This window comes from Colius striatus, chromosome W (genome assembly GCF_028858725.1).
Source record: "Colius striatus isolate bColStr4 chromosome W, bColStr4.1.hap1, whole genome shotgun sequence".
NCBI lineage: Eukaryota > Metazoa > Chordata > Aves > Coliiformes > Coliidae > Colius > Colius striatus.
In genome coordinates, this window is record NC_084789.1 from 8,743,547 (window position 1) to 8,767,942 (window position 24,396).

Here is a 24,396-nt window from a genome sequence, read left to right on the forward strand (position 1 = left end):
CAAATCTGCTGGGGAGGAAAAAACTTATCCAAACAGTTAGATAAGCAGAGACATCCTTTATTTGACAATGCACCGGGGACAAGGGATCATTCCCAAAGAATGTCCAACAAGGCATTAAAATTAACAAATGTTTATACCCAGCATTTTTTTGTTCTTTTCCCCTATGCCTAAAAGCCTGCTTAGAATTGTTCATTAAATTTACCCTTTACCTTGATTGGTTATTTGTTACTTTTACACATCACATCTCATCACTCTAATCGATTGGTCCCTTATTACACAAGTTATACATATTCATATATATTTCAAAATCACTTGGCCAACTAACTGATTTAAGCTATTGATTATTTGGTGCTCAGGACCAGAAAGTTATGGGAGTTCAGGACAGCAAACAGCCTAAAGGTTAATATAACAAACTCTTTTCTTCCTCTGAAGCAATCACTCCTCACATTGTTCTTAGATGTTTTATGGCTTGCAGGTGCATGTATTTAAACAATCCCCCTCATTATCACTCTTATTTTCATTGTGCCTGATTTCTCATGCATGTTCTTCTCTTTGGGAGCAGCTTCACCAAGGAGGCCTAGTTTTGCTTAGTTATGCTAACTTACTTAAATTTTACTTAAAGAAAACTATTTGATAAAATTACTTGAATTTTTATACCTTCTATAACAAGATGCTGCTGGCTAGTGAGGCAGGTGCACGCCTGTGTATGTATGGGGTCACACCAGTCCCTCGTGCAGGTGCGCACACACGGGCTGCCCACAGAAGCCTCCTGGGTGTACTCACACGCATGTGCAACTGCGAGCCAGCTCATCACACATGCATGTATGTATGTGCAGCTGCACACAGGTTTCCGCACACAGAGCGCACATGTGCCATTGCACACCTGCTTGCCATAGGTGCGCTTGCACATGTGTGATCTGACAGTCTGTTTCACACACATTCATATACAAGAGCAATCACACACTAGCCTCTTGTGCATGCATGCACACGCATGCAGCTGCACACTAGCCTGTGACACATGTACATGGGCTGTTGCATGTCCTCCTGTCATGCATGCTCACATGTGTTATAAATTGCTGTGACAAAGTTTACAAGCCAATTTAAATGAGTCATTAAAGCAATTTATTAAGCAAGCAGCAAATAAGCAAAACAGTGCTAGACGGCCGAGAGACTCTGCTCCACCAACGGCACGCAACATCCCCTTATACCAGAGTCCTTTTATACAGTCCTTTTTTGGCCAGGTGCATCACTTCCTGGAGTACTGTGCGCATGTGCTGGTTCTGTTGCTAGGGGGTCCTTCTCTGCCTTCTGGTGGTTTCGGTGGTCGTGGGGATGAAGTCAGTAGTCTTCCTCTAGTGGCCTGTTCGTGACCCTTCTTCTTGGAGTCTGTTGGCTCATGCGCAATCAGGTGCATCTTATGTAAACTCTACGGTATACGTCTTAAGCAAGCTGCACTTGTTTTAAGGTTCTGCAAGACTTATCTTTCACAATGGTCTTTATGGTCCCTTGCTCGACCTGTCTTTTATGATTTGATTAACGAACATGACCTTTCCCATTACACACGTGTGTCATTGCACACCAGTCTATGCCATACACACACTCTTACACGTGGGTCATCGCACAGCAGCGCGTGGTGCACACTCGCGCCTCGGCTGTTGCACACCGTCCCACGGTAAGCACAAACTCACATACGTGTGTCATTGCACACCCCGGCCCCTTTAAGGCGCACCTTCCCCCCCCGCCCCCCGGAGCCCCGCCCACGGGGGCGAGGGGAGGAGCGAGAATATTTTTAGCGCCGGGTTCCGTCACGTGACAGTAAATGACATCACCGAATGTTGTTGTTGGAGCGGGTGGAGCACCGGTTCAAAGATGGAGGGGTTGCGAGATATGTGCGGGGTGGTGTGGACGGGCACCGCGCAGGTACGGAGGGGAGGGGGAGGAAATGGTGCAGGGGGGACTGACCGGCGCGGGGCGGTGGAAGTGGGGGCCGGTGCAGTGGGATTACGGCAGGGAGGGCACCATGCGGCGCCGAGGGGGCTGCATCGTGAGGAGCGGGCGGGGGGCGCCGGGTAGCGGGCCTGGCATAATGTAATGCCGGAGGGAGGGGAGGTGTGCAGTATTGGGGAGCGGCCATGTAATGTGGGAGGAGGCCGTGCAACGGGGTTTGCACTGCGTAGAGCGGAACGGGGGGAACGGGATGACCCGCGCGGGGGAGGGCCTGTGCGTCAGTGTGGCGGCGGTTCCGCAGAGCGGGCCGTTTGCAGGCGAGGAAGCCCATTGCACCGCGCCGGGCTCAGATCTGCCAGTAGTGGCCTTCTCTCCCCCGCACCGTGAGGAACCGAGCGTGGCCCCTCCCCATCCCCAACTCGGGGCGATGCCTATGAGGGTCTCGCAGTGTGGAGGGGACAGCTGTATATGTCCCTATGGAGCTGAGTTCGACTCTGCTGCTGTGGGGACCCACCCGTGTCCCTATGTGGTGACACTGCTGCCCAGGGTTCCAGTGGCTGCGTTTCTCTGCCATCGTCCTCTCTGCCATCGTCCTCTCTGCCATCGTCCTCTCTGACATCGTCCTCTCTGACATCCTCCTCTCTGCCATCCTGCTCAGCCCTCGCTTTGGGCCACTTCCCTTTTCCCACAGAGCCTTGTGTAACGCTGCTGCCCTCCCCTCCACGTCCCCTTTGTGGGTGCCCCCAGACCTCTGGGAGTAGGGGACAGGAGCGGGACCATATCCTGCCATGGCCAGTGGATGCTCAGGGTCTAAGGGGGGCACGGTGCTGGCTCTGGCCCTGTGATGTTGTTGGTTCTGAAAAGCCCAGGTTCTCCTCCTCCTCCCCCCTCCCCAAACGGATGGGGTCCAGGGATGCTGACAAGGGCGCTTGGTCTCACAGGGCTCCCAGGTGGCACAGGCACAGCCTTGACCCTGACAGCCTCTCCAGACATCTGCCTCTCTGCCCCCCTCTGGCATCACTGTTGCCCACCAGCCACCATGGACTCCCAGAGCAATGCAGGTGAGACCTAGGGACACTGGGAGGGGGTTGCTGCAGCCGAGTCCCCTGCGCTGTGCTGGACATTGTTCCCCCTCCCCAGGCACAGCCCCCTGCACGGGGATCAGGTCCCCGCTGTGGTGTCCCTCTCCTTGCCCCAGCACCCATCGGGTGTCAGGGGGACCAGGGACTCGTGTACCACGCAGCGTCTGACCTGGCACGGCTCATCAATGCCGCATGCCTACTGCTGCTGTCAAGCAACTCATTAGCATGGGTGTCACCATGCGAGATGGACACGTGTAGAGCGGTGGTGGATGCAGTGCCATGGCCGTCTGTGAGCCTAGGGCTGTGCCAAGCCACCCCCTTCCCTGGTTATGCTGGACCTCCAGCAACCTACCTGCTGCAGGGGGAAGCTGAAGTGGAGGATCGAGGCACTGCTGTCCTCCCACCTGCCACAACACGGGTTACATGCAGTGGCTGCCATGGTTCTTTATGGGTGAAATGTGGTGGCAGCACTTGGTGGTGGATCCCTGCAGACTCTGAGGTGCCAGGATATGGAGTCCCCTCAGTGACATCCCACAGCAAGGGGACAGCCTGAGTGAGTGTGAGCTGCCACGAGGCTGTGCCCGCCCTGCATTGCCCACTGCTGGCTCCTCCTCAGAGCCACCCTGCAATTAGTGCCGTGGGAATTCCGGTGACATCTGGATGCACGCTCAGTACTCAGGGACATGCAGCTCTGCCCGCTACAGGGCTGTCTGCACCCTTTGGGGCACTCGGGAGGGCAACTGAGACACAGGGGGGTGGGGGGAGGGGGAGTGGCAGCAGAGACATACACCCCCCCACCCATCCCACTGGGTGGAGCTGGTGAGTCGATGTCAGTTGAGGTCAGCGCATGTCTCCAAACCTGCCCCGGTGCCGCTGCCACCTGCCAGTACTTTTGGAGTGGCCAAAGGGCTGGAGCAGTGCAGTATGGTGGCACAGGGGCACAGCCTGGCTGCCTCTGCCTGTCCCTGTTATGCTTTCCTCAGGGCCCCTCCCTGTCTGAGGCTGAGCTCAGGGGGCTTCAGGGGCACGTGGGAGATGCTTTCATGGGATGAGACCTTTCAGCTGCTAGGATGAGTTGGGCAGATCTCAGCCAGGCATCCCTGGGGCTCCCTCCATAAAGGGGACATGGCAGAAGGTACCCCTGGAGACGGGGTATGGTGGTCCTCAATCACCCTTTGGATGCTCAGTGCCCCCAGGGCTCTCCCTCTCCCATTCACACCCCAAAGCCAGGCTGCACTGGGGGAGTCCTGAAGGAGCTGATCATCCCCCAGCATCATACTGGGGCTCCAGGAATGCAACTCCCCCATCCCTCCCAGGTTGCCTCAGGGTCCCCAATTCTCCCTTCATCCCCTGAGGGTCTCCCTCATCCTACAGATGTGCCAACACCTCTGGATGAGGCTGCCCGGGGTGCCAGCCAATGCATGCTCAGGGGTCCAGCAGCTGGGAGGGCTTGTTCCTGTGGCCTCCTGCCCGCTGGCAGCACCAGAAATAGCCAGGCTGATGTCAAGCCCCAAAACACCTCAGGGGGGCAGCTGTGGGGGCAGGGGGAATGACCCATTAATTTTCCAAGCTATTAAAAGTTTTATATTGAGATTAATGCACTGGTAAATAAACGTGACTGCTGTTTGGGGTGGGGAGGATGTTACCCCCTCTGCATAGCCCAGTTGTTTAGCAGTACTGATGCAGATTAATGTCCCCAGCAATTAGGGGCAGGAGGAGATGGAGCTTGGGGTGCCCTGGGGGGGGGGGTGTTGATCCCAGGGTCCCCCATGCAGGGACAGTTCCAGTCCCTCAGGGCTCAGGGCAGTTCGGCGGTGCCCCCCACGTGTCCGCAGTGGGAGCTGTGTTGGGCTGGGGACCCACGGCTGCCCCATCCCGCGGGAACTGTTGTGGCTCCCCCCACCACACTGCTGTTCCTGTGCACCAGTTAGTTCCAGATGACGGAGAGAAGCACCTGGCCAGGGGAAAACATGTGGTGGCTAGGTAGGGGGGGGCACTCAGCGCTGCCCCTCCCCACCCAGGATGGGGGCCTAGATTTGCTCCCCTCGCCCCTAACTCAAGGGATGCTCGGTGGCCTATCTGGTAGCTGCCCTGTCCCCCCCATGCCAAGGGGGTAAGAGAGAGGTTGGGATTGGGGAGCTGAGGCTGAGATGAGGGGGAATGCCCCAGGCCCTCCCACAATGTCCCAGCCTCTTGATGGGGTAGCTTGCTGTTTCTATGCAGAGGGGGAGTCTGGCCATGAGCCCTCGCTGGAGCTTCTGTCCCATGTCCAGCTCCACGCCAACCTCCCTGCCTCAGGTGAGTGTTGGGGGGGGGGGAGTCCCGGCACCTCCACCCCCTCTCAGACCTGATGGCATTGATCCTGTCCCTGAGGGTTGGAACATTTCAGCTGCACGTCCACACCAGGGGCTCTCCCTTGCTGAGGGGCTGGGACAGGCGAGGGGATGGGATGTCCCCAGGCCAGATCCTGCCCTGAGAGCCTTCCCGACCCTGCTAATTTTTGGGTTGTCTCACTCCTGGGGTAGCAGCCTGTCTGTCCCTGTGCTGGGGGGACACACACCCTGGTCCCCAGCCCCATGGTGGCTGGTGTTGTGCCTGTGGTGGGGGCACTCACTGGGGATTTTGAGCTCCTGGCTGCAGTGGTGGTGTGGTGTCTCCCTACCGGGACAGGGGCTCCCTGGCAGCTCCCTGCTGGCCCTGGGGTGGGTTTGGGTGGTGGGTGCTGCTGTGGTGGCAGCTGGGGACACAGCCAGCTATGGAGTGGTGGCTCTGGCCTGGCGTGAGGGGGTGAAGCAGGGCATGGCATGGGAGTGTCTGTGCGGTCACCCATGTGTGGGAGGAGCAGAGCTGCTCTCCTTGCATGATGGGGGGTGTGAGAGGCAGGAGACCCTGGTGATGGTGGCAATGGGTCAGGGGCCACTGGGAGAGTCCCAGCCCCTGCTATATGTCTCCATTACCCACAGGACCCTCCCCACTTTGCACCCCCATGGGGATGGTGCCAGCCCTCGAGGAGGGCCCCACTGCACTGGCCTGAGGGCTCTTCGGTTTTGGGAGACCATGTGCACCAAGGGGTTAAGCAGTCCCTGTCCATCCCGAGAAAGCAGCTGGGGGTCTGCAGGGTGGTGGCCCTGGCCTCTTGTAAGACCAAAGCCACCACTGAGCCCCTAAGTGCCGGTTTGGCTGTGACTGGGCTGATCCCTGTCCCTCCTGGGGCTATTTTTTGGTGCCCCTCCCCCCCGGTGCCGCCACTCTCATCCTACCCCGACACCCATCAGGGTGCTTTTGGCATGCTTTCCCCCCTCCCCCTAAACTGGGGGAAGCTGCAGGGGCACCCCAATGTGCCCCCACCCCAAATCCTCCCCTCTTCGGGAGAACCAAACACCCCTCTCCCTGTGGAGGAATTGAGATAGTAAGGGGGGGCTGGAGGTTCCCAGGGCTCCTCTTGGATGTTGAGAGAGGGGCTAGCACTGGCTGTGAGGCTATTTGGCAGTGAGGACGTCTGGACATACTGAGGGAGGGAGACTGCCTGATGAGGGAGGCTGGCACTGGGGGGGGACTGGTTGGTGCTGGGGAGTGCAGCATGGTACTGGGAAGGAGGGGCCGGCAGGTTGCAGGGGCCAGGAGGACTGTCTGTCCCTGATGGGGCTGGCAGAACTGGTGGGGAGGGGAGGGATGTTGGTGCCCGAGCTCCGTGTCTGGGTGACGTGCAGGTCCGTCCCGGGCACACGTCAGTGCTAGATGTGCAGTCGCCAGTGCGGGGAGGGAGCGTGTTAGCATGCAGCGCGTGCCCCCTGCCCCTGCCTTCCTGTTTGTGTGGGGAGGGCCCCCTCCCTTCCCCCGCACCAGCTCCCTCTGGAGGGGAAGGGCAGGGTCTCAGGCAGGTGGGTTCCCTCCCTATGTCCTTTGTTGATGAGGGGATGGGATGTGAGCTGCGGCTGTGTTTCCTCCCGACCCCCCTCGATCTTCCTTGGGAGCTTGGTTGTCACTGATGGATTTATGCCCAACTCTGAGCTGAGCTGTTTAGGGGAACATGGCAGGGGGGACTCGATCTTACTCCCTTCTGGCTGTCCTCTGGGACAGTTGTTGCATGTTGCAGATGTGAGGGCTCAGCTTGGGGTGACTCTTCTATTTTTTTATTCGGCGGGAGGGAGGGGGAATCTGAAGCTCAGGGCTGATCCAGGGCATTTGAAGCTGGTAGGAGACCACCAAGGTCTTGATGAGAGGGGCTGATCTCCATGTCCCCTCCCTCCCTGCAGCCCCCAAACTGCTCTCCATCCCTGGGACTGCCCAGCCTGCCCCCTGAGTGTGCCTTAGCTGTCCCCCATCTTTGGAACTCCCCCCACAAAATACTCCCAGCTCCCCCCTCAATCCCTGGCACCCCCCAGCCCACCCTCTGAGCCCACCTGGTGCCCGCAGGGGCGGAGGGGATGGCAGAGGCATGCAGGGCAGCCGAGGCGTGTGGGGAGTGCCAGGGGCTGGGGCTGGACGCAGCGGCGTGGGAGCAGCAGCTGCAGCAGGAGCTGCTGGCCCTCAAACAGCAGCAGCAGCTCCAGAAGCAGCTGCTCTTCGCTGAGTTCCAGCAGTATCATGAGCACCTCACCCGCCAGCACGAGGTCCAGCTCCAGAAGCACCTCAAGGTGGGCTGAGGGCAATAGAGCTGGGGGGCATCGCCTCTTCGGGGTGATGGAGGCATGGGGTATCACCTGCTTGGGGTAGTGGAACTGTGGGGAAGGATTTGGGGGTGATGAGGCATGGCCTGTTGGAGGTGATGGAGCTGTGGGGAGGGATTTGGGGTGATGGAGCCATGGGACATCAGCTGTTTGGGGTAGTGGATGAGCTAATGGAGCTATTGGGGGCATATTGGAGGTGATGGAGCTAGGGATTGGGGGGAGATTGGGGATGATGGAACTGTGGGGTGTCAACTGTCTGGGGTGATGGAGCCATTGGGTATCGCCTTCCCACAGCGATGCTGCTGCTGGGGAGGGACTGGGGGTGGTGGAGCTATGGGACATCGTGTTGCATGGGGTGCTGGAGTTGTGGGGTGTCATAAGCCGGGGCAATGGAGCTGTGTTGAGGGAGGGGGGAACAGGGCAGGAAGGGGAATGTGGGTGCCAAGCCCCTGTGCCCCGCAGCAGCAGCAGGAAGCCCTGCCCGCCCGCCAACAGCAGGAGCTGGAGCAGCAACAGCAGCGGGAGCAGCAGGAGACCCTGGAGCAGCAGCAGCACCTGGAGCAGCTCCAGGCCCTGCGCACCAAGGACAAGAGCTGTGAGAGTGAGCAGGACTGGGGGACAGCGGGAGTGGGGAGGTGGGCATGGGGGGCTCCTGGGGGCTGGGGGCTGTGTACCATGCCCCCCATCCCAGCCCCATGCCCTACAGGTGCCATCGCCAGCACAGAGGTGAAGCTGAAGCTGCAGGAGTTCCTGCTCAGCAAGACAAAGGAGCCAGGAACTGCCCCCCCCAACCATTCCCTCCCCCAGCACCCCAAATGTTGGTAGGTCACCCCAGATCCCAGATAAACCTCCCCAAACTGGGGCAAGGGGACCCCTAGCAGGGTCTCTGCTGCTTTCACCCACCCCTCCACCCCCCTTTCCCCTCCCCAGGACTCACCACACTTTGTTGGACCAGAGTTCCACCCCCCAAACTGGCAGCCTGGAGACACCCCCATCCTACAAACTCCCCCTCCTTGGTACCTATGACAGTTGGGATGATTTCCCGCTCCGCAAAACCGGTGGGTGCCGGAGCGCTGGTGGGCAGCTCCTGGGGCAGGGGGGGATGCCGGGAGCCATGCCAGGGCTAACACCGCTTCCCGGCTTACCCCCACCCCCCGCAGCCTCTGAACCCAACCTGAAAGTGCGCTCGCGGTTAAAACAGAAGGTGGTAGAGAGGAGGAGCAGTCCCCTGCTGCGGAGGAAGGATGGCACCATCATCAGCACCTTCCAGAAGCGCGCCATCAAGATCACGGGTGAGCTGGTGGCGCAGTCTGAGGGCCTCAGTTTCCCCACATCATGGGGCATTTCCCATGCAGTGCTGGGGGCTTCCAACTGGGACCTCACGTCCCCTCCCTGCCTCCCAGGGCACACACGTACTTGTGCACCTGCGTGTTGGTGCAACGTGTGTGCACGTGCTTGTGCACATGCCTGCTTGTGCATTTGCACACCTCTGCGCTCACACGTGTCCCCAAGCGTGGGCAGCTCTGGGGGCAGTGGTGTCCCCCCCCATGACGCCCACCGGCCCCGCAGTGTCCTCAGTGTGCAGCAGTGCCCCGGGCTCCGGGCCCAGCTCCCCTAACAGCTCCCACTGTGCCATTGCTGAGAACGACTTCACCGGCTCCATCCCCAACATCCACGCTGAGGTAGGTGCCGCATGCGTGGGGGAGCATGCTGAGAGCCTGCATGGGAGGCACATGGCTGTGCCAGTAGCCTTCACGAGAGGCACACAGGTGTGCTGTTGGTGTGCTTGGGATGCACACACGCATGCAGATGTGTGCTGTGAATGCCCAGTGTGCACATGCATGTGCAGGTGTGTACTGTGAAAGGCTGGCGTGCACACACATGCAAATGTGTGCTCTGAATGCCTGACATACACACATATGTAGGTGTGTGCTGTGAATGTCTGGTGTACACACGTGTGTGCAACCAGGGTACTCAGTGTTTGTGCATATGTTCACGTGCATGCTATTAGTGTGCTTGGGGCACACATGTATGCTCAGGTGTGCGTCAGCATGTGCTGGGTGCACATGTGTGTTCAGGTGTATCCTGTGAGTGTGCTCAGGGTGGACGTGTGCTGTAGGTGTGTGCTGTGAGTTTGCTCAGGGTACACATGTGATCAGTGCAGCCAGGGTGTGTGCTCAGCATGCACACATGTGCGAGGAGCATGCTCAGGGTGCACATGTCTATTTAGATGTGTGCAGCCAGCATATGTGGCTGCATGTGTGCTTGGGTGTGTGCACCAGCACTTGCATGTTCAGGGTGCACATGCATACTCAGGTGCATGCAGATAGTGTGTGCTCCCAGGGCTGCAGCTCAGGTACATCTGTGGTGTGTCATGGCACATGTGTGTGCTTATGGCATGTTGGTGCTATGTCTCCTGCTCCTACAGCAGCTCCTGCCCCAGCACTCAGCCCTCGCCCCGGATGGCTCCAGCCAGCTCAGCCTCTACACGTCCCCATCCCTGCCCAACATCTCCCTGGGGCTGCAGGTCACCGTCACCAACTCCCACCTCAATGTGAGTGGGGCTGCTGAGGGGGCTTGATATGGCCCTGGGTCCCATGGGGTGACATGAAGAGTTGGGACCCCACAGGGGATGGCCCAAAGACCTGATGTCCTTAGGGGTGGCCTGGCAACCTGGTACCCCTCGCAGGCTTGACATGGGGACCCTGTGCCTGCGGGGTTGCTGATAGGCAGGAGGGAGGATCCAAGTCAGGACTCAGGCCATCTGAGCCCCTCAACCCCCAGGGCTGGGCTTGTGCCTCAGTCTTCCCACATGAGAGAAGCTGAGGGAAATCAGGGGAGGATTGGCAGCACCTGTGTGCTCCCAGGCTGGAGGGTGCAGGGTCAGGTTGAGGGTGTCACCCAGCACTGCGAGGGCTGATGATGAGGGGTGAGGGGCATCCCTCTGCCCCCACCATGGCTGCTGGGGGTAGGGGGACCACAATCTGTCCTCCGTCCCTCCAGGCATCCCCCAAGCTGTCACCGCAGTCAGAGGCCGAGCGCCCGGCAGTGGCCACCCTGCACCCTGCAGCTGCCCTCACCAGCAAGTTCCTGAGCACCTCATCCATCCCAGGCTGCCTGCTGGGGGTGGCCCTGGACGGAGACCCCCCCTCTGACCCCGTGTCCCTGCTGCAGCACATCCTGCTACTGGAGCAAGCGCGGCAGCAGAACACCCTCATTGCTGGTCAGTCCCTGCCCTGCCTCAGTTTCTCTTGTTTGCAGCTCCCCTCCCCGATGGATTTGGGGGCGGAGGGGGGATATGTGGGGGCACCCTGCTGACAGTGGCCACCCCCCGCAGTGCCGCTGCATGGGCAGTCGCCGCTGGTGATGGGTGAGCGCGTGGGGAGCATGCGGATGGAGAGCAAACTGCCGCAGCACCAGCCCCTGAGCCGCACGCAGTCATCACCGCTGCCCCAGAAACCCCAGGCCCTGCCTCACGGAGCCCTGCCCCACAGCACCCTCCAGCACCACTTCCTTGACAAACGGAAGGTCCAACTGGGAAAGGTGGGGCAGGGGCTGCTGTGGAGCTGGGAGGAGTGGAAGGTGTGGGGTGGGTGTGGGGACTGTCACGGGGTGGGCATGGGGCTGACATGGGTTGGAAATGGCACAGGGTGGATGTGGGGTGGGTATGGGGTGGCTGTAAGGTGTGAGATGGGCACGAGATAGACGTGGACAGAGTGAGCATAGGGTGGATATAGAGTGTCTGTAGGGCAGGAAGGGGGGCATGGGGAAGGGGCTGGCATAGGGCAGCCATGGGGCTGGCCATGGAGGGGGAGTCAGTTTGTCCTTCCACCCACCGCCCACCCCCCAGCTGCTCCCCAAGCCTGGGGAGCTGGCATGGCAGCCCCCCACTCACCCCGAGGAGACAGAGGAAGAGCTGACAGAGCAGCAGTCACCCTCCCCAGGGGATGAGGTCCCCCTTCCCCACCCCCTCGCCCTCATTTCCCTGGACGCCAGGGATCCCCCAGAGCAGCTGCAGGACCCTGAGGGCTGCGGGGTGCCCTGCGAGGAGGCAGCTGACAGCGGGTGCGAGGCCAAGCTCCCCAGGGCCCCTGACGTCACCAAACTGGGAGTCACATACAAGCAGGTGAGGCCTTGGGGGTCCCAATGAATCAGTGTGAGAGGGGGCCCCAAATATCACTGACTCTCTAAATGTCCCCCCCGGTGGCTCTTTACACATGCATGTCTTGCACAAGCATCTCCAGCCAGTCATACCGACTTGCAGTTTTTCAGGGGCCTGCCCCCTCCTTCCCCCCCCCCCCCCCTCGCTGCAGCAGTGATGACTCGGAGGAGCTGGTGACTCCCCCACTCCCCCTGTGGGAGTGACTCACTTCCTCCATGACTGGGATATGGCTGTGCCTCGTACTGGGCAGTGGCAGGGACTAACGGGGGTCTGGGCCCTGCAGGTGTTCCCTGAGGCATCGCTGCAGCTGTACCCCGGGCCTGCCCTGGGCATCCTGGCACTGCCCCACATGACTCTCGCCCATGCGCAGTCATCCCCTGCCAGCGCTGGCATCGAGCCCCCCATGCCTGACGGACCACCCAAGCACCTCTTCACCACAGGTATGGGGCAGTGGAGGATGACACAGTGGGTGTTCCTAGGGGAGGTGACTCTTGTCCCATGGGGTGCCCCATCACTTGGTGGAGCCAGGGGTGCTCCCCTGTCCCTCAGGGTACCCATGTCCCACAGATCCCCATCCCACAGGGATTCCCATCCATTGGGGTGCATGGGTTGCCTGTGGTGTCCTGTGAGTTTCCCTGGAGCTGGGGATGCGGGGGACTGGGGTGCCGGGGCCAGTCTCAGGTGTGCACCGTGGCTGCCCGATGCAGGCGTGGTGTACGACACGTTCATGCTGAAGCACCAGTGCACCTGCGGCAACACCAACATCCACCCTGAGCATGCTGGGCGCATCCAGAGCATCTGGTCCCGCCTGCAGGAGACCGGCCTCCTCAGCAAGTGTGAGGTGAGGCACCCTATGTCCTGGGGGTCCCCCACTTGTTTTGGGGAGGTAGCTCACCCCATGTCCCCCTCCCCAGCGCATCCGGGGCAGGAAGGCAACACTGGAGGAGATCCAGACAGTGCACTCAGAGCATCACACGCTGCTCTATGGCACCAGCCCCCTCAACCGTCAGAAGCTTGACAGCAAGAAGCTCTTGGGTTAGTGCTGACTGGGGGGTAGGGGGGTGCCCAGATACCTGGCTCCCCTTTTGGAGTTGGGATGGGGGACACACACTGTCCCTCCTGGCTTCTCCCTCTGCCCCCAGTCACAGCATGCTCTGCCCCACCAGGTCCCATCAGCCAGATGTACACGGTGCTGCCTTGTGGGGGCATCGGGGTGAGTACATGGTGTCAGGGGGGAGGTGGGGGGTCCTGGCTGGCCTGACTTGACCCCACTGATGTGTCCCCCTCACTGCAGGTGGACAGTGACACAGTGTGGAACGAGATGCACTCATCCAGTGCTGTGCGCATGGCGGTGGGCTGCCTGCTGGAGCTTGCCTTCAAGGTGGCTGCTGGGGAGATCAAGGTGAGCGGGGGGAGAGGAGGTGGAGTATACTGCTTTCTTGCATGCTTGCCTGACCTCAGGGTGTACTGACCCACATGCACGCTTGCATGTGTGTGCTCTGTGCTTGTACATGCTTGCCTGTGTGCGTGATGGCCCTTTTGCAAGCTCCCATGCTTCTGCACCGCTCTTGTGCACAACTTACTTGGGGGTGTGAGGATTCTCAAGCACACTTGCATATGTTCAGTGTCCTCATGCACTCTTACCTGGGGGGGTGATGGTCTCTGTGCAGACTTGCACATGTGTGTACTGCTTTTGGTCACACTGTGCGTGTGTGATGGTCCTCAAGCTAACTTGTGTGTATGTTTGTGCTTGCCTGGGTGTGCATGACTGCCTTCATGCATGCTTGTGTGCCCCATCCTCGTGCCTGCATGATGACACATGTGTGTGTTTGTATGTGTGTGCTGCACTAGTGCACGCTGGCTTAGGTGTGCATGGCAGCCCTTGTGCACACTTGTGTATGTGCTGCTCCCCTGGACCCTCACCTGGGTGTGCACCACTGCCCTTGGGCACATGCCACAGGTGTCCTTCTCTGCCCCTGCAGAACGGCTTTGCTGTCATTCGCCCCCCGGGACACCACGCGGAGGAGTCCACAGCCATGTGAGATGGGGTATGGGACAATGGGTCACAGTAGTGACCTGTGGGTGCCTGGGGCCACAGTGGTGTTGACCTTGCCCCTATCTCCAGGGGCTTCTGCTTCTTCAACTCAGTGGCCATCTCGGCCAAGCTGCTCCAGCAGAAGCTCAGTGTGGGCAGGATCCTCATCGTGGACTGGGTACACCTCCCCCTGGGAGGGGGACAGGGACCCCCTGGGTGCCGGGGACCCTGTGGGATGAGAGAGGTCCCTGATGCCACTGGTACCTCGGCAGGACATCCATCATGGGAATGGAACCCAGCAAGCCTTCTATGGTGATCCCGATGTCCTCTACATCTCCCTCCACCGCTATGATGATGGCAACTTCTTTCCAGGCAGTGGGGCCCCTGAGGAGGTATGGGGGTGCATGGGTGGGGGGGAGTGTCACCCTGCATGCCTCCCACCCTGACTGCAGCAGTGAGGGGTTACCCATGACTCTGCCCAGGTGGGCAGTGGCATGGGAGTGGGCTACAATATCAACATTGCCTGGACCGGTTGCGTTGACCCCCCCATTGGGGACGTGGAGTATCTCACTGCCTTCAGGTGGGTGTCTTGGGGGGTCCTCATGCCCCCAGGAGGCTCCTTGTGTCCTGAGGGGTCTCCATGCCCTTAGGTGTTTCCCTGTGCCCAGCCCTGACCCTCTGCCCCCCAGGACCGTGGTGATGCCCGTTGCGAACGAGTTCTCCCCAGACATGGTGCTGGTCTCGGCTGGCTTCGATGCCGTGGAGGGTCACCTCTCCCCTCTCGGGGGTTACTCTGTCACCGCCAAATGTGAGTGGGGTCTGGGGTGTCCCCAGGGTGTGGGGACCCTGGCTGAGTGGCTTGTCACCTCTACCTTGGTGTCCTCCAGGTTTTGGCCATCTGACAAAGCATCTGATGATGCTGGCAAGGGGCCGGGTGGTGCTGGCGCTGGAGGGGGGCCACGACCTGACGGCCATCTGTGATGCCTCAGAGGCCTGTGTCTCTGCTCTGCTTGGCCTCGAGGTACGGGGTCACCCCTGGGGACCCCTCACTGTGGGGATCCCCTCCCCAGGCATGGGGCGTGTGAGATGCGTGCACTGGCCTGTGCCTTGGTTTCAATTGAGTTGATGAGAGGGGCTCTAAGTCCTGTCCCTGCTCTCATATGGGGGGGCTTTGGGGGGGGTGCCAGTGGCAGGTTTGGGGTCTTGATGGCCTGTCCCCCCCCACTCCAGCTGGAGCCCCTGGACCCGTCTCTCCTGCAGCAGAAGCCAAACATGAATGCAGTGGCCACCCTGGAGAAGGTCATCAAGATCCAGAGTGAGAACCCATGGATGGGGGTTTGAGCACAGATCCTGTCGGGGTCCCTGGGGGCTTTCCACAACTGTTCCTGCCACTGGGGGATACAGGGGGATCCCCAGGCCTTTCCTCACCATGGGGGGGTCCTGGGGACTGTCCTTGCCTTGGGGGAACCCAGAGACATCCCTTGGGCTCTCCCTGCCATGAGGGTCTCTTGACCTTCTGAGTTGCCTCCATCATGGAGGTCCCAAGGTTTCCCTGTCATGGGGATCCTCAGAGCTGTTCTACCTGTGAGGGCCCCCTGCATTGTCCCACCCATGGGGGGGCCGTGCCCAGCCCTGCCCATGCCTGCAGGCAAGCACTGGGGCTCACTGAAGCACTTTGCGGCCGCCCTGGGCTGCTCCTTGCTGGAGGCACAGAAGGGGGAGGCGGAGGAGGCCGAGACGGTGACGGCCATGGCTCTGCTGTCGGTGGGATCTGAGCAGGGGAGTGTGGACCCTCAGCCCAGGTATGGCCCACAGCTGTCCCCAGATGTGCAGCCACATGTGTCCTAGAGGGAGACTGTGTTCCCTGGGAATGTGTATGGAGCCACAGGTGTCTTCACTGGGGATGTGTGTGTCTGCAGGTGGGGTATATGCGAGGGGGGTGGGTATTTGTGTCCCTGGGGGATGTGTGGGGAGTCATGTGTGACCTGGAGGGCATTTGTGTTCCTGGGGTGTGCCCTGGGGGGAAAATTTATGCACATCCTTGGGGGGTATTTGTGTCACTAGGATATGTGTGAAGCCACATGTATCCTCAGGGGATATCTATGTCCCTGAGGATGTGAATGCAGCCATGCATGTACCTGGGGGGGTATTTGTGTCCCTGGGCTGTGGTTGCCAGTGACACAGGTCCTTGGGGGGTGATGGACATGTGTCCCTCCACACTGGCATGTCTCACCCTGAGGAAAATGGGATCCCGGGCAGGTTGATGGGGTTGGGGGCAGCCGTTCCTGGGGCTGCCCTTCTGGCCTCTCTGCCTCAGTTTCCCAAGGTGGGGGGGCCAGGTGCTTGGGCCCTGCTGAGGCTGCTCTTTGCCCCTGACCAGGCCAGCGGAGGAGCCGATGGAGGCTGAGCCTGTGCTGTGACCCTCTGGCCCTCACCGCGCGGCCCACAGCTTTATCTTTTTCTGAAACAAGAAAAGAAACACCAAGAGGAGAAGACAGAGGAAAAAAAAACACTAAAAAAACCCCAAACACAAAAAACTACATTAAAAAAAACCAAACCCAACCTCATAATGACAACAAAAACACACACCAACACACATAAGTTAGAAACAGGAAAAAAAGAGGAAAATATTTTCTTTTTCTATTAAAAAGATAAGAAAAACACCAAAAAAATGGCCCCTGCCCCTCCTGTCGGCCCCCAGCTCCCCGTGGTGTTTGTGGTCGTGTCTCTTGTGAAGCCTGGGTTCCACCAGCACCTGCCCCACGATGGGTTTTCCTGCTATGGTTTTCTCTTTTTTTAAGGGGTTTTCCTTGTTTTCTCTCCCTTTTTTCTTTCCCACTGTCATCCATCCTCCCCTCCAGGGATGTTGATGGGAAATATTCGTGCCTTTAATTCAGTCAGTTGGGGTTGGGTTTTTTTCTTTTTTAACACTTTAATTTCCACTGTGATGTTTTGGGGGCTTTTCTCACTTTCCTTCATCTTGTTTTGTTTTTCCCTTTGGCATCCCCATTTTGGATGGGGAACATGAGACATGGGGAATGAGCCCCTTTGTCCCTTTGTTACCCTGGGGTGCTAGGTGAAGGATCCCAGCACCTTTGTTGGGACAAAACTTTGTTGTAAAAAGAGAGGAGAGGGGAAAACAAAGAGGGGGGGAAAAAAGGACATACAAGGAGGAAAAAACCCATGTTCTTTTCCCATCACTTAACCAGCTGGAGGGGACTCGAGTGATTTTAGCTTTAAAAGAGAGAAAAAAAACAAAACAAAACAAACCCATCCCAAAAAAAGGTATATAATTTTATTACAGACGTATTATTTAATAGTATTTTTTAAGGGATCCTGGGGCAGAGGATGAGGCCAGTGCTTTGTGTTTTAAGTTATTCTGGAAGGGGGTTGGGGTGGCTATGGGGGTCAGGGGGGAGAGGGGGTCCCCAAATTGGAGGGGTGGAGATGGGGATGAGTATGTGGCCTGGGGGGGGGCTGACTCGAGGTGATGGGTGCGGAGGAGGATGGGGTGTCACTGGGCACTGCGGGGACCCCAGCCCTGGGGACAACCCCATGTCCCCTGGGAGAGCTTCTGTTGGGTGGCGAGGGAGCGTCTCAGCCCCCATCCCAGGAGGGAGAAGCACCTTGTCTAAAAACCAGCACCTCCCAGGGGGCAGTGGGTGCCAGCCCTCAGCAGCAAGGCTGCCTTGCTTTGGGTGGTGCATCCCCCCTCCCTGTCCCCTCCCGCCAACCTCCCCTTGATTTGTTTTCTGTCCGTTCACCTTCCCAGTCACGCTCGTGATCTGGTTTTCAGTTGAGTATTTTGTAAGATGTTACCCATGTTCATCCTTGGATAAATAAACTGTTTCTGGCAATACCCAGTGCTCCCTGCTGCCTAGGGGGGGGCCTTGGTGTCCCCTCCCCTGGACAGACATGCCCCAGGGCTTTGTGGTTGCCCTGTCTGCCTCAGTTTCCCCACCTGCAGCCGCAGGGCTGCTCCTTTGCCATCCGTCTGGTGTGACACAGGGGTGTGGAGTGGGGCCCTTCCAGCCTGTCACCCTGTGGATCCCCAGCCCTGCCATGCCAACCCCCTCCCCCCTTTTTGAAGGACTCAGGGCTGGAAGCTTGATAACAGTAGTTTTATTTGGTTAGAAAGGGGGTGGCCCCAGAGTGAGAGATTGAACTGGGAGAACTGGGGCAGCTGGGAGGGTGGGCAGGTGGGAGTGGACCTCAGGGCTGGGGCTGTCTCACACTGTGTTCCTGGACGTGCTGGGCACGAGGCACCCCCAGCTCTGCCCCACTTGCCCCCTGCCCTGTGGGGTTGTCGCTGCCCAAGGGAAGCAGTGCTGTTGGCAACAACTGGCCTGTGGTTGCAAGGGGTACTGTGGGTGCCCTCCTGGTGTGCAGCTAGTGGCTGTGCTTGGGCCAGGAGCCACCAGTGATGGGCACAGCCACAGACAAAGGCCAGGAAGAGGGCATAGGGCTCACTGGGAGACAGTGGGGACCCCTATTCAGTGAGGTGAGCCCTGGGGGCGGGTGAGGATGAGCAAGGGCCCAATGGCATACTTGAGGAAGCTGGTGACTTACCACAGGGTGACATCTGCCAGCTGCAGCAGCTGGTGTAGGCCCTGGAAGGCCACTAAGGCCAACATGGCACTAGCCAGGTGCTGCCGGGGGGGCCATCTGCTTCGAGGAGTGGGGGAGGGCAACCTTAGCCCCAGGGCACTGGCAGCATCACGGCAGATGGGTGTCGAGGCAGAGCCAGGGTGGGATTGGAGCAGCATTTGGTGGCTAAGTGGATGGAACTGTGGTGGGGTGAGACAAGAAGCAGCTCTAGGGTTGGTCCTCTGCCAGCCTAGGGGCATAGTCCTGGGGGCAGCCTCCTGCCAGCCTGGAGGGCAAATCTCGGGGGCCAGCCCTCCCCGCCAGGCACTAACCAGTTGATGTCAATGCCAGTGGTGATCACCAGGCTGTGCAGAGTGAGGGTGCCAAGCAGCAGGGCCAGCGCAGCAGCCACAAAGAAGCCCCAGGTGGCCGGGGTGTGAGCCTGCAGCCTCCAGCCCAGGGCGGCCCCTGCACAGCGAGGACAGGCAGGTTGGGGTACTGGGATTAGGTGAGCAAGTTGCCCAGAATGCCCTGGCCCAGAGCTGGAGGGACCAAATGTTCCCCCACTCACCTGCAAGGATGCCACTGACTACCTGATGGGGGAAGTAGGCCAGGATGAAGACCCTTGAGAACCCCACGGCCAGCAGGAGCAGGGCATAGGCAACGAAGGGGGTCAGCTTCAATGCCAGGCTGGAAGGCAAAGGGGGCTCAGTGGTGAGGCAGTGACAGGCCCAGCTCAGTGCTGCCCAGGGCACTGTGCCAGGCAGGCAGGGTTTGACCTCACTTGGCAGGAGGGACAAGTAAAAGAAGAGGTGAAAGAGAGAAAAATCCCACCTGGCTGTGGCAGGAGGGGCTTGGTGGGGTCTCTGGGCAGCCAGAGCTGCCAGGACAGTGCTGTGTTTCCCAGGAGCTGTCTCACTGGGAGGAGGTGTCCTTCCCACTCCTGTGGCTGCTGCTCACTGGGGAAGGGTCTCACTTCCGTCTTCCAAAAGGTGCTCTGGAGATTTCCAGACGCTGGCTTCCCTGGCCCGGGACTCACCTCCTGGAGCGTGCAGATGCCAGTGTAGTCAGAGCTGTGATCAGGGGCCAGAGGACTGCCCCCATGATCATGCAGTGGCTGGAGGGCTCCCTGTGAGGGGGAAACACAGGACGCTTGACACACAGGTTGGGGGGGCAGCATGTCCCTGAGGGAAGTGTGTCCTGGAGGGGAGCACCCAAGGTCACCCAGGAATGCTGGGGACACATCTGCTGAGCTCAGTGCTCCCAGCCTGGGCAGGGGGCTTGGCTCAAGGATGAGGGTGGGAGGAGGCACAGGCTCTGATTTATAGTCGAGAGAGGTGTGCAGTCTCAAGAGGCATGCTACCTGCCAGGAGCCAAGGTTAGTGATGTGGCTAAGAGCGTGCCACAGCTCGTCAGGGATGCGGCCTACTATCCACTACTCCTGTCCCATGTGAGTATGAATGATGTAATGAAAAACAATATCTCCAGAATCAAAAAAGATTTTAAAACCTTGGGGGAACAAGTAAAAAGTAGGGGGGCTCAGGTTATTTTCTTTCCACCCTGTTCACCAGAGATAAATGGGGAAGTCTACAATGAAAAAATCAGCCAAGTGAACTCCTGGCTGAGAGGCTGGTGCCAGCAGGAAGGCTTTGGGTTCTTTGACAATGGATCCTTCCTTGGGGACTACAGCTTCATAGGACGGGATGGGATTCATCTCTCCCGTAAGGGCACTGGATTATTTGGGAGTAGGCTAGCAAACTTAATAAAGAGGTCTTTAAACTAAGGGACTTGGGGGGTGAGGGGAGAAGCAAAACAGAACAAGTTGTCCCCTCTAGCTGGGAAAAAGGGCAGGGCAGGGAATGTGATGATAAGTGTCCCTCATCTGCACACTGGGCTGAGATGCAGAAGGCTGACCACCCTGAGAAAGAGACAAACCAGGGAGGAACCTCCTGCACCCACCCAGGGAAACCTGTGTGTTTGAGTAAGCCCCTGCACTGCCTCTACACCAATGCACACAGCCTGGGGAATAAGCAGGAGGAACTGGAGATGTGGGTGCAGATGCGGGGCTACGACCTCATTGCAGTCACAGAGACGTGGTGGGACAGCTGCCATGGCTGGAGCACAGCCATGGAGGGCTATGGATTGTTCAGGAAAGACAGGCCAACAGGCAAGGAGGTGGAGTTGCTCTCTATGTGAGGGAGGAATTAATGTGTACTGAACTGTGCCTGGGTGGGGATGAGGGGCAGGCTGAGTGCTTATGGGTAAAAATTAATGGGCAGGGCAAGGCAGGTGATATTGTTGTAGGAGTCTGCTACAGACCACCTGATCAGGAGGAGGAAGTGGATGAGGCCTTCTATGAACAGCTGAGAGCTGCCTCGCAGTCACAATCCCTGGTCCTCATGGGGGACTTCAACCTCCCTGATATTTGTTGGCAAAGCCACACAGTCAAGCATACACAGTCCAGGAGATTCCTACAGAATGTTGATGACAACTTGCTGTCACAGGTGATTGAGGACCCAAGGAGGAGGGGTGTGCTGTTGGACATGGAACTGACGAATGAAGGGAGTCTGGTTGGGGATGTGAAGGTTGGAGGCAACCTTGGCTACAGTGACCATGAGATGGTAGAGTTCAAGATCCTGTGTGGAAGAGGCAGGACACAAAGCAGGACTGTGACCCTGGATTTCAGGTGAGCCGACTGTGGCCTCTTCAAAGATCTACTTGGACGAATCTGATGGGATATGATTCTAGTAGACAGAAGTGCTAATGAGAGCTGGTCAGTCTTCAAGCACCACTTCCTCCAAGCCCAGGATCAGTGTCCCCCAATGTGCAAGAAAGGAGGAAAAGGAGGCAGGAGGCCTCCATGGATGAGCAAGGATCTGCTGGGACAACTCAGGCAGAAAGTAGCCATCTATGAGAGGTGGAAACAGGGGCTGACTTCTTGGGAAGAGTATAGGAACATTGCCAGGGCATGCAGGGGTGCAACTAGGAAGGCTAGAGCCCTTCTAGAATTAAATTTAGCCAGGGATGTTAAGGACAATAATAAGGCATTTTTCAAGTACATCAGCAGCAGAAGGATGGCGAGGGGGAACGTGGGCCCACTGCTAAACACTGAGGGTGCCCTGGTGTCTGAGGATGCAGAGAAGGCCAAAGTACTGAAAGCCTGTAGGCACAAATGTGGCTTGGACAAGCCAGCTTAAATAAAGATGGTAGGGACAAGTTAATGCAGCTGGCAAGCTACTTCCAATTATCAGAAACAGGTGCTGCAAGTTAATCAATTGGGCCCTGGGTGATCACATGGGCAGAAGCAGCATATAAGGAAGTAGCCAGCAAAGGAAAGGTGGCTTTGAGTCAACTCTGTTGGTTGTAGTATGTTGTCTGTGTATGTCTCTGCATGGGTATTACCTAGATTCTCTACATCTTTGAATGAATATTGGTTGCACCACTACAACACTGCCTTCTTTGCTTCAGTCTTTATGGCCAAGGCTGACCCTCGGGAAGCCCACTCCAGCAAGGATAACAGGGTGGCCTGGACAGGACAGGACTTGCCCTGGGTGGAAGAGCAAGAGGTTAAAGACTTGTTGGCCAAGCTTAAGGCTCATAAGTCAATGGGTCCTGATGGGATGCATCCAAGAGTGCTGAGGGAGCTGGCTGCTGTGATTGCTAAGCCTCTCTCCATCATTTTTGAACAATCATGGAGGACAGGCAAGTTGCCTGAGAACTGGAGAAAGGCCAATGTCACCCCAGTCTTCAAAAAGGGCAGGAAGGATGACCCAGGAAACTACAGGCTGGTCAGCCTCACCTCCATCCCTGGAAAAGTGATGGAACAGCTCATCCTGAATGTTATCACTGAACATATGAAGGATAAGATGGTAATCAAGGGGAGTCAACATGGCTTCACCAAGGGGAAATCCTGTTTGACCAACCTGAGAGCCTTCTATGAGGGCATAACCAGCTGGCTAGATGAGGGGAGAGCAGCAGCAGTCATCTACCTTGACTTCAGCAAGGCTTTTGACACTGTCCCCCATAACATCCTCATCAGAAAGCTCAAGCAGTGTGGCTTGGATGAGTGGACTGTGAGGTGGATCAAGAGCTGGCTGAATGACAGAGCCCAGAGGGTGGTGATCAATGGCACAGAATCGAGTTGGAGGCCTCTGGCCAGTGGAATTCCACAGACATTCTGAGGACTGGTTCTGAGGCCAGTCTTGTTCAACATCTTCATCAACCACCTGCATGAGGGGACAGAGTTGAGATGACACCAAACTGGGAGGACTGGCTGATTCAGCAGAAGGCTGAATCAGTGGGATCTTGACCGGCTTCAGAGTTGGGCAGAGAGGAACCTCATGAGGTTCAACAAGGACAAGTGCAGAGTCCTGCATCTGGGAAGGAACAACCCCATGCACCAGTACAGGCTGGGGGTGACCTGCTGGAGAGCAGCTCTGCAGAGAGATAACTGGGAGTCCTGGTTGATAATAAACTGAACATGAGCCAGCAATGTGCCCTCGTGGCCAAGAAGGCCAATGGCATCCTGGGATGCATCAAGAAGAGTGTGGCCAGCAGGTCAAGGGAAGTTCTTCTCCCCCTCTACTCTGCCCTGGTGAGGCCTCATCTGGAGTCCTGTGTCCAGTTCTGGGCTCCTCAGCTCAAGAGGGACAGAGAACTTCTGGAGAGAGTCCAGCACAGGGCCACCAAGATGATCAGGGGAATGGAACATCTTTCATATGAGGAAAGGCTGCGGGAACTGACACAGTTTAGTCTAGAAAAAGAGGAGACTGAGGGGGGATCTTATTTACAAATTTTTACATAGTGGATGTCAGGAGGTTGGGACATCCCTTTTTTCTATTGTAGCTAGCAACAGGACAAGGGGTAATGGGATGAAGCTGGAACACAAAAAGTTCCACTTAAATATAAAAAAACCACCTATTTCACTGTGAGGGTGAGGGAGCAGTTGCACAGGCTGCCCAGAGGGGTTGTGGAGTCTCCTTCCTTGGAGGTCTTCAAGACCCGCCTGGACATGTTCATATGCGACCTGATCTGGGTGGACCCGCTTCTGCAGAGGGGTTGGACTAGATGATCTCTAAAGGTCCCTTCCAACCCCACCATTCTATGATTCTATGAAAAGCAGCAGGTCCAAAGTCTTTGTTTTTCTGCTCTGCTGCTGTCAGGACCAAGCTCTGTGTTGCTGCATCCCCGCATACGTGTCTCTTCCCAGGTGCAGTTTCGCAGAGCCCCTGGATCGTGAGGTACGAGAATAAATTTGCTCTTGGCATTTTATCTGTGGTTGTTCCTGCGTCCTGCCTGGTCTTGCTTGTGTTGACTCACACAATGAGCGAGGCAACCTGGTCTCTGCTGCCAGCAGCCTCTTCTGTTGGTTTCCTAGCCCCAGATCTGCCCATGCCATGGTGTGTGCAGTGCCAGCAGCTCTAGCACCCGGCCTGACGCCTGCCCTGCTCCCTGCCCCTAGCTCCTTTGCTCTGCCCTGAGGCACCGGCCAACAAATGGTTTCCCTTATCCTACCAGCCCAGCAGCAGCCTTCAGGTGCAGTGTTCCCATCTAGACAGGGCCTCCCAGCTCCTCCAGTCCTTCCCTACAGATCCTGGAGCCCACCAGAGATGTGACAAAAAGCTTTTGTCCATTACTCACCCAGTCCCGTTTTACGGGAGATAGGGAATGGGTGCAGCACGACCAGCTCCTTTCTGGCGAGACCCCACTCATCGACCCACCAGAACGGGTACTTCCCGAATAAGAACCTGGTGGGAAGAGAAACCAGAGTGCAGCAAACGGCCCAAGGCAATCCATCCCGAGGATGTCCCGGGAGTCGCCGACGGATCCGGGCTGCTATGAAGAATCCCAGTCCCACTTAAGGCCGGGAGCAGGCCCTGGGCCTTCGTAGGTCCACCGAGGGCTGCCGGGGCG

General features: G+C 58.0%; 1 protein-coding gene across 22 annotated transcripts; it reads left to right on the plus strand.

Annotated features, from left to right (window-relative positions):
* Positions 1-1,825: 1,825 nt before the first annotated feature.
* On the plus strand, positions 1,826-22,029 carry LOC133628546 (histone deacetylase 5-like). 22 transcript variants are annotated; one of them, XR_009820737.1, is made up of 26 exons: positions 1,826-1,920; positions 2,889-3,008; positions 5,253-5,327; positions 7,446-7,666; positions 8,162-8,300; positions 8,391-8,520; positions 8,630-8,757; positions 8,860-8,991; positions 9,212-9,381; positions 10,128-10,253; positions 10,703-10,922; positions 11,037-11,242; positions 12,145-12,301; positions 12,569-12,702; positions 12,776-12,896; positions 13,028-13,074; positions 13,156-13,263; positions 13,844-13,899; positions 13,987-14,074; positions 14,169-14,288; positions 14,379-14,476; positions 14,586-14,704; positions 14,784-14,917; positions 15,127-15,211; positions 20,988-21,169; positions 21,952-22,029. XR_009820737.1 is itself a non-coding variant. In XM_062016864.1 (26 exons), exons 1-26 carry the CDS (start codon positions 1,833-1,835, stop codon positions 16,314-16,316), a joined length of 3,216 nt encoding a protein of 1,071 aa, XP_061872848.1. In that variant the 5' UTR covers positions 1,826-1,832; the 3' UTR covers positions 16,317-16,407. The 22 variants fall into 22 exon arrangements, 19 of the variants coding, with proteins under 19 accessions (XP_061872848.1, XP_061872852.1, XP_061872841.1 ...); XR_009820738.1 differs by having other exon boundaries at positions 21,890-21,959; XM_062016864.1 differs by lacking the exons at positions 20,988-21,169; positions 21,952-22,029 and adding exons at positions 15,545-15,698; positions 16,277-16,407.
* Positions 22,030-24,396: the final 2,367 nt, after the last annotated feature.

Bases quoted from the DNA above. Each gene is read 5' to 3' on its own strand.
- LOC133628546 (XM_062016857.1), top strand. From the start codon at position 1,833: ATGTTGTTGTTGGAGCGGGTGGAGCACCGGTTCAAAGATGGAGGGGTT. The intron at 9,382-10,127 runs GTAGGTGCCGCA...CTGCTCCTACAG, and splicing joins TCCCCAACATCCACGCTGAG to CAGCTCCTGCCCCAGCACTC. The intron at 10,923-11,036 runs GTCAGTCCCTGC...CACCCCCCGCAG, and splicing joins GCAGAACACCCTCATTGCTG to TGCCGCTGCATGGGCAGTCG.